We start from the raw sequence: 9,003 nt of genomic DNA, 5'->3' as shown, positions 1-9,003 counted from the left end.
TAGAGTGAGTGTAATAATATGTGAACATGTGTGCGTGTGTCTGTCAGTGTTCAACATCGTGATTTTGTGTTTCAGTCAGTGTGTGTGTCTGTGTGTACGAGTGCGTTTATATGTATTGGTATGTCTATCTGTAGGTGTGCATGTATCGCTTTATGTGTGACTTTGGAGGGCAGCACGGTGGCCTAGTGGTTAGCACAACCGCCTCACGGCGCTGAGGTCCCAGGTTCGATCCCGGCTCTGGGTCACTGTCCGTGTGGAGTTTGCACGTTCTCCCCGTGTCTGCGTGGGTTTCGCCCCCACAACCCAAAAATGTGCAAAGTAGGTGGATTGGCCATGCTAAATTGCCCCTTAATTGGAAAAAAATAATTGGCTAATCTAAATTTAAAAAAACAAAAAAAAAATTTTAAAAAAATGTGTGACTTTGGGTGTGTGTCTGTATGTGTGCCATTGTGCAAGTGTCTGAGGGTTTGTGTGACTGTGTATGAGTGAGTGTGTGTCTCCATCTGTCTATCTCTTGATGTGGGCATGAGTGTGTGTGTGAGTGTGTGTGTATATGTGTGTTAAGTGTGTGAGTGTGAGCGTGTGTGTATATGTGTGTGGAGTGTGTGAGTGTGAGCGTGTGTGTATATGTGTGTGGAGTGTGTGAGTGTGAGCGTGTGTGTATATGTGTGTTGAGTGTGTGAGTGTGAGCGTGTGTGGAGTGTGTGAGTGTGAGCGTGTGTGTATATGTGTGTTGAGTGTGTGAGTGTGAGCGTGTGTGTATATGTGTGTGGAGTGTGTGAGTGTGAGCGTGTGTGTATATGTGTGTTGAGTGTGTGAGTGTAAGCGTGTGTGGAGTGTGTGAGTGTGAGCGTGTGTGGAGTGTGTGAGTGTGAGCGTGTGTGTCTATGTGTGTTAAGTGTGTGAGTGTGAGCGTGTGTGTATATGTGTGTTGAGTGTATGAGTGTGAGCGTGTGTGTATATGTGTGTTGAGTGTGTGAGTGTGAGCGTGTGTGTATATGTGTGTTGAGCATGTGTGTGTGAGCGTGTGTGTACATGTGTGTTGAGTGTGTGAGTGTGAGCGTGTGTATATATGTGTTGAGTGTGTGAGTGTGAGCATGTGTTGAGTGTGTGAGTGTGAGCGTGTGTGTACATGTGTGTTGAGTGTGTGAGTGTCAGCGTGTGTGTATATGTGTGTTGAGTGTGTGAGTGTGAGCGTGTGTGTGTTGAGTGTGTGAGTGTGAGTGTGTGTGTCTATGTGTGTTGAGTGTGTGAGTGTGAGTGTGGCTTTAAGTGTTTGTCTGTGTTTGTTGAAGTGGGGGCCGATGTTCTGACGTTCACCTCGCTGATTGTTCAAAGGCGGTACAGTTTTTAAAAATAAATTTAGATTACCCAATTATTTTTTCCAATTAAGGGGCAATTTAGCGTGGCCAATCCACCTACTCTGTACATTTTTGGGTTGTGGGGGCGAAACCCACACAGACACGGGGAGAATGTGCAAACTCCACACAGACAGTGACCCAGAGCCGGGATCGAACCTGGGACCTCAGCGCCTTGAAGAGGTTGTGCTAACCACTAGGCCGCCGTGGTGCCCTAAAGGCGGTACAGTTGGGGTGGAGGTCAGCTTCTCCACCCAGTACCTCAGTATGGCCGGGGCACCTTATAGAGTTTTTAGACCTCGAGAAAGTCAAGTACATTGTGAGAGGAGGAATTGAGGGGTTCTCCCAGAGATGGCAGCTGTTTATTCAGTCCTTTAAAGAACTGGTCACCATTGGGGAGGGTACTAGGGGATGGACGGACTTGGGGAGCTTTATTGTTTGGTGAGGTTCTTTGTTACTGCTCTATTCAATAGTTAGGTGAATTGGACATTCTGAATTCTCCCTCTGTTACCCGAACAGGCATCGGAATATGACGACTTGGGGCTTTTCACAGTAACTTCATTGCAGTGTTAATATAAGCCTACTTGTGATACTAAAGATTATTATAGTATATTTATTTTTTTTTCCAATATAAGGGGCAATTTAGCGTGGGGTGTGTGGGGGTGAAACCCACACAGACACAGGGAGAACGGGTAAACTCTACAGTGACCCGGGGTCAGGATCGAACCCGAGTTCTCAGTGCCATGAGGCAGCAGTGCTAACCACTGCATCGCCGCGCCTCCCGGTTACTGTTCTATTGTTATGTATAAAATTGAAAATGTTGAATAAAAATTCGGAAAAGAAAACTGTGGCAAGTAATTGGGAAGCTGCAGAGAGCGGTGGAGATTGGGTCATTGAATATTTTCAAGGCAGAGTCAGACAGATTTTTGGTCGACAAGAGAGTTGTGGATTATGTGGGGGCAGGGGGTTTAGGGTATGGGGGGGTGGAGGGCGGTTTAGGTATGGGGGGTGGAGGGGGATTTAGGTTATGGGGGATTCAGGTTATGGGAGTGTGGAGGGGGATTTAGATTATGGGGGTTTGGAGGGGGATTTAGATTATGGGGGTGTGGAGGGGGATTTGGGTTATGGGTGTGTGGAGGGGGATTTAGATTATGGGGGGTGAGGGATTTAGGTTATGGGGGATTCAGGTTATGGGTGTGTGGAGGGGGATTTAGATTATGGGGGGGTGGGGGATTTGGGTTATGGGGCAGGATTTTGAGGGTTATGTGGGGCAGGGGGATTGGTACATAGGGTGGTTGCACACAGGTCTGTTAACAATATAAATTGACAAAAGGGTGAGCAAGCTGCCAGGATGGGCAGGGCTGCCAGGGTGGGCAAGCTGCCAGGGTGGGCAAGCTGCCAGGATGGGCAAGCTGCCAGGGTGAGGAAGCTGTCAAGGTGGGCAAGCTGCCAGGGTGGGCAGGCTGCCAGGGTGGGCAAGCTGCCAGGGAGCTCAGTGGCTTCATAGGAACAGGGTGGAGAGAGCTGGAGGCTCGGAGAGGGCATGAGGGGGTTTGGGGAGAAACTGGAGGAAGATGTGAGTTCAGGGCTAAGGCAGGGGGAGGAGGAGGGCTGGGGAAAGTTTAGTGCGGTGAGTTAGGGGGAGGGAGGATAGAGGCAGCAGCTCGGGTGTGTCAGTGGGTGAGTAAATGCCTGAACTCCTCACACATGGTCAGGGTGGAGGAGACGGTGCTCCCCATGTCTCTCCTCGCTCACAATGCCTGAAAATGCCTGAACTCCTCACACATGGAGGTCAGGGTGGAGGAGACGGTGCTCCCCATGTCTCTCCTCGCTCACAATGCCTGAAAATGCCTGAACTCCTCACACATGGAGGTCAGGGTGGAGGAGACGGCTCTCCCCATGTCTCTCTTCGCTCACAATGAACAACCTGACAAAGTCAAACTTTCAAAAACCCTGTTAAATCCCATCTCCAATTCCAGTGTTGCTGAAAAAGCCTCTCTGCCTGGATCTGGGGGAGTTCGTTTAAATATTAGTGTACAGACAACAACAGTAAAAGACACTTCCATTTGGGGTAGAATCATATCAGTGAGACTCGTCGTGTGGCTCAGTGTCTCGGGTATGATTTCATCAGCTCACAGGCTGAGGATCCCTGTCCAGGGATTCAATTCTTCCTCTTTTTATCTTTACTAACCAGGAACAGTGAGAATCACTGTGTCACTGCCCAAAAAATCACATCCTTCAATCATAAACCTTCACAGATTCCCCGTTGTTTCAACAAAACAAAGATGCCGGAATTTAGAGAATAACAAACACAAACACTGCCAATGAATTTGCAGAATTAGAATTTTATTTGATTGATTAGTTACTGACAGAGTAAAGCAGCTTTACAGAACAGAGGAATAAACAGACATAATTCATCTTGCACTGAGGACTAACAAGAAGGAGCTTTTCAGGGTGACACAGATGTGAAATCAGTGTTGGCCGAGCGGATGGTTATTTCAGTCCAGATGTTGCGTGCAGGTTCTCATTCTCTTCCACATTGCGGGTACTGCAGGGAGGGCAGTCTATCACCAGGAGGGTGGGCAGCAATCAAAGCAGATCAATCTGGGATAGACCTCAGCAAAATACTTGCAAGTTGGAGTTTTCACACTTCAAAATCACTTGACTTTAAGGGTTTGAGGGAAGACAGCTTGTCATTCCAGCTGAATTGTATGTAGTTGGCCCACTGGTCACCTTTAAATGTGATCAAGCGGTTCCCGGTGTAACGGACACCTTCATACAGAAGCCAGACGCCTTCCTTCACCCTGTGGGATGAAACCAGAGCAGGGAATCCACCTTTCTTCAGATCACCAACTTCTTCTTCGACATCTCGAGATTGACCATTAAAGTTGACATCTTGATACAGGACAATGTTCGGATTTCCCAACTTTTCCCTCACCAGGCGCAAGGACACAATCTGTTCGTTCATGGAGCCAAGTTGGTCATGATCACCTGGCCCATAAACTACGAACTCTCCGGTGAAGTTGTTGCCCTGGTAAGCGACCCAGTGGTCCCCCTCCACCTTCAGGGACTTGGCAGTCTTCACGAACATGTCAACTGCGAGATCAGGGACATCGTATTCAAACTGCTTCCAGTTGCCATTGAAATTTGTCTGATCATACAGCACAATCCTACCCATCTTGGCAGCGGCTGTGCTTCTGTTGTCAGGTTTCAGTGCGATCGGCAGCAGAGGAATCAGATAGTTTCTTGGTCTCTGAGTGAGTTTTTATATTCTCTCTCTGCTGACTCCACATGTTCTGATCAATAATTACCATCCAATAGCTAATCTGACTCCACCCACCAAATCCAAACTCCTAATGTGTGGCCACAGGAACTCAGAACATTTCACAATTACCTGGAAACAGGAAATTCAATATAAATTCCGAATGAAACCCACACCCTGACTAACCCACATGTCAGGAGACAAGTTTACCCAAGGTTAGCACTGCCTAGTGGCTGGGAGCCAGCGAGGTGACCTGGGCTCAATGTATTGTACTGTGGTGCTGGTGGCTACATTAAAGCTGCACATTTTCATGTGAACACTGGGTTTATTATCCTGTGGCTGTGGAAATCCAAAAGTACTGAAGTGGTGGCAGCACCGGACCAGTTTCAGCCATACAACAATATAAATGAGCGGGTTTGTCACCAACATGTGAATATTTCCCTTTTCCCAATCCACATTATTACAGCACTGTAACAGTGGAAACTGCACAGAGGGGAATTTTCCGCCAGTCCCTGTGTAGCGACCTTTCTTTCCACAATCGATCAGGGTCACAGCTCTGTCAGACAGCTAGTTAGAGCAGGGAATGTGCAGCTTCTGGGAGCCTGGGTTTCGGAGCTGGAGTGGCGGCTGGAGACACTACAGAATCTGCGTGGTGGAGATTATCATGGGTCACCCATAGAGAGCTGGTCACACCACAGGCTGTGTCTACAGGCAGAAGGGGAATGTGTGACCACCAGACAGAGTAAGAGGACCATGCAGGCAGTGCAGGAATCTCCTGTGGCTATTGCCCTACAATACAGATATACCGTATTGGATACTGTTGATGGAATAGCCTCAGTGGAAAACAGCAAATTCACTGCACCATGGTTGGTTCTGCTGCTCAGGGTAGTAGTAAAAAATGTGGGACTGCAATAGTTACAGGGGATTAATCTGTAAAGGGAATAGATAGGCATTTCTGTGTCCACAAACCAGACTCCAGGATGGTATGTTGCCTCCAGGTGCCAGGGTCAAGGGTGTCTGAGAGAGGCTCCAGGACATTCTGGAGGGGAGGGTGAACAGCCAGCAGTTGCAGTACAGATTGGTACCAATGACATCGGTAAAAAAAAGGGATGAGGTCCTGAAAGCAGAATATAGGGAATTAGGAAGAAAGTTGTGAAGTCGGACCTCAAAGTTGGTGGCCTGTGGAGGGGGGGGGGGGGGGGGGAGGGAGGATCGAGCACTGGGGGGGGGGGGGGCGGGGGAGGGAGGGAGGATCAAGCACTGGGGGGGGCGGGGGAGGGAGGGAGGATCGAGCACCGGGGGGGGGGGGGGTGCTCAAAAGGGGTCTGGCCCACGATCGGTGCCCACCGATCGGCGGGCCGGCGTCTCTGAAGGACACACTCCTTTCCTCCGCCGCCCCGCAAGATCACTCCTCCATTTCTTGTGGGGTGCCTGCTGGTAGGACGGCAACTGCGCATGCGCGGGTGATGTCATTTACGCGGCGCTGGCCACGTAATTTACGCGGCACATGTAAATGATGCAGCGCCGCTCCTAGCCCCCCCAGGGGTGGGAGAATAGGAGGCGAGGAGCAGCCTCCAACGCCGGAGTGAAACACTCCTGTTTTCACTCCAACGTCGGCACTTAGTCTCCCGTTGGGAGAATCCAGCACGTGATCTCAGAATTGCTACCAGTGCCCTGTGCGAGTCAGAGAGAAATAGCAGGATATATCAGACGGATACGTGGCTGAAGAGATGGTGTGAGGGGGAGGGTTTCAGATTCCTGCGACATTGGAACTGCTGCTGGGGGAGATGGGACCAGTACAAACTGGACAGGTTACAGCTGGGCAGGACTGGGACTGATGTCCTAGGGCGAGTTACCAGTGTGGTTGGGGAGGGTTTAACCTAGAATGGCAGGTGGATGGGAACTTAAGCAGGGCAACAAGGGAAAGAGAAATAAGGACAGTGATAAAAGGAAGAACAGTAAAATGCAAAAAAGGTAGACAGAGTAATCAAGGGTGAGAAGCGAATAGGGCCACATTACAAATAAAAGTTAGGATAATTAAAAATGGCAAAAAGGCAGCTGAACAACTTTGGATCTTAATTCATGAAGCATTTGGAATAAGGTAAACAAACTGAAACAGCAAATCGAGGGAAATGGATTTCAAAGCCCACCGAGTCCCACCACACCAGAGCCACACTGGTAGAGACTACAAGTGATTGGCACTCGCGTGATTCCTGGCTGTGGGCCCATTGGCATTTAGTTACACGCTCCCCCTGGGAAGTGACGTGGACATTGTTCCCACCTCCAGCAGGTGGTGGTTGGAGCATCGCGATCGTGTCGCCACCTGGTGCCAATCCCAATTCTGCTCCGATGCCCAATTCTCCATCCCGGATGGTGAATCCCGCCCTAGATTTCATTGGATGCAGTTCAGAGAAGGTTCACTCGGATGGCCCCAGTCAGAGGGATTGTCTTGTGAGCAAAGGTTAAACAGGTTGGGGCTCTACTCACTGGAATTTTAAAAAAAATGGGAGGTGATGTCATTGTAACATTTAGAATTTATAACGGGTTTGACAGGGTAAATGCTGAGACCATGTTTCTCGAGGACCAGAGGACAGTCTCAGAATAAAGGAGAGCCAATTTAATCCTGAGGTAAGGAGGAATTTCTTCTCTCAAAGTGTTGTGAGTCTTTGGAGCTCCTTGTCACAGAGAGCTGTGGGGGTAGAGTCCTTGTGGATATTTAAGGCTGAGTTAGATTCTTGAACAGTGAAGGAATCAAGGGGAACCGGGAAAGGGCAGGAAAATGGATGTGAGGAATATTGGAACAACCATAATCCTGTTGAATGGCGGAGCAGGATGAAGGGGCCGAATGGCCTACTCCTGTTCCTGTTTCTTATGGTCCTGTGGTCATCACAAATTCTGTCTGACTGTGAGGACCCCATGTGTCAAGTCTATTTGTTCATAGGCCTGATCTCAGATTTCAGTGTTGACCAGATGCCTGTTGATGACACCAGCAGGCCAGCGTGGTTGGTGATCCAATCAGAATATCCCCTCCTTCACGGCACACATGCTCGACTGTAGGAGGTATCACAAAGAAGCGTACTGACATTCACAATGTCAAATACTAACTCCAGCATGCTACCATTACACAAGACGGTTTGCTGATCACTTGGCTCATTGAGACCCCCTACCTCCTGCCCCCCGAGCCAGGGAATGCACTATCATTCTATAAGATGCCATTGTTGGTTTTATTACCCTCACCCCCTATGTATTGGACATCTGTCATGGAATCAGCTCAAATTAGACACCCATTGATATTTCCATGACTTGAGATGGATGTCCCCATTAAACAGTTTAGAACGAGCTGGCACCCTTGCTCCGCCAGCTGGACCATTCTACACCCTGTCCTCCCCCAGTTTTTCAGTGACCAGCCAGAGCTGGTTGGCCTCCCATTCGCTGCCGAGATTGTCAAGCGTAAGCGACGCTTATTTTACTTTGTACAGAACTGCGCCAGTCCGTACACTGCCACTTGCATCATTGCCAATAAACAACAGGACATTTGGAGGCGCCAGTCCATTGGATCTTCCCCTTTCCTCTCTTAAGGCTGATTCTGCCATTGGCTTTTCCACCCTGTTAGGACAGAAGCTCCTTCAGGAACACCAAATTGCCTTTGAGCCTGAGAGATTGAAGAAACACAAGAACATCCCAATAGCAGAGAAGGCAGGAGGGGGGCTAGAAAATAAACTGTTCCACTTGGAGGCCTGCTCACATATTTGGCCCTGTCCATTGCCAGTGCTAACATCTGAACTAATGGCTTCATTCTTAAGACCTTTCTGTGAGGAAATTAGGTTCCCAGAGGGATTAGTTCGACAATGTTCAAATTCCCCTGCCTGAAACAAAAGGTTGTTGAAACTCAACATCAGCTCCATCAGGTCAAACATCCACCCAGGTAGATGTCCAAGGCACTCCTAGCTATGTGGCCAACTTTCACTGGCCAACCTTATATACATGGTTAATTGAGATTCCCCAATTTTGACGATGATCGCAACAAGCGAGGAATATTATTTGGTTCTCTCCATTGATGACAGCTCGTGCAATATTTACAAATTTATTGGTTGTAAGCTCCGGCCCTCAAACATTATTGAAAACGATTTCACGGGATGTGGGGGTCGCTGCCTATACCAGCATTTATATTCCCCATCCTTAATTACACCTCAGGAGGGATTGGTGAGCTGCTGCAGTCCATGTGATGTAAGTACACCCACAGTGCTGTTAGGAAGAAAGTCATTTGCAACTTAAGAGACATGACTGCTACAGCGTCTCTTTAATAAGGACACGGGGAGTCCACACTGAGGGAAATAAGAAATAAAGTTTTATTTACAAATAATTATTTACACTGCCCAGTGG

The 9,003-nt window shown here is 48.6% G+C and overlaps 1 protein-coding gene across 1 annotated transcript; it reads right to left on the bottom strand.

The window, feature by feature from the left end:
- Positions 1 to 3,683: 3,683 nt before the first annotated feature.
- On the bottom strand, positions 3,684 to 4,594 carry LOC119966880 (epidermal differentiation-specific protein-like). Its single transcript, XM_038798838.1, has one exon. The coding sequence runs from the start codon at positions 4,534 to 4,536 to the stop codon at positions 4,003 to 4,005; it is 534 nt and encodes a 177-aa protein (XP_038654766.1). The 5' UTR covers positions 4,537 to 4,594; the 3' UTR covers positions 3,684 to 4,002.
- Between the last annotated feature and the right edge of the window lie 4,409 nt (positions 4,595 to 9,003).

This window comes from Scyliorhinus canicula, chromosome 6, assembly GCF_902713615.1.
Source record: "Scyliorhinus canicula chromosome 6, sScyCan1.1, whole genome shotgun sequence".
NCBI classification, from domain to species: Eukaryota; Metazoa; Chordata; class Chondrichthyes; order Carcharhiniformes; family Scyliorhinidae; genus Scyliorhinus; species Scyliorhinus canicula.
This window is presented reverse-complemented; position numbering and strand designations above follow the sequence as displayed.

Excerpts from the sequence above, each read along its gene's own strand:
- LOC119966880 (XM_038798838.1), bottom strand. The coding sequence starts at position 4,536 with ATGGGTAGGATTGTGCTGTATGATCAGACAAATTTCAATGGCAACTGG.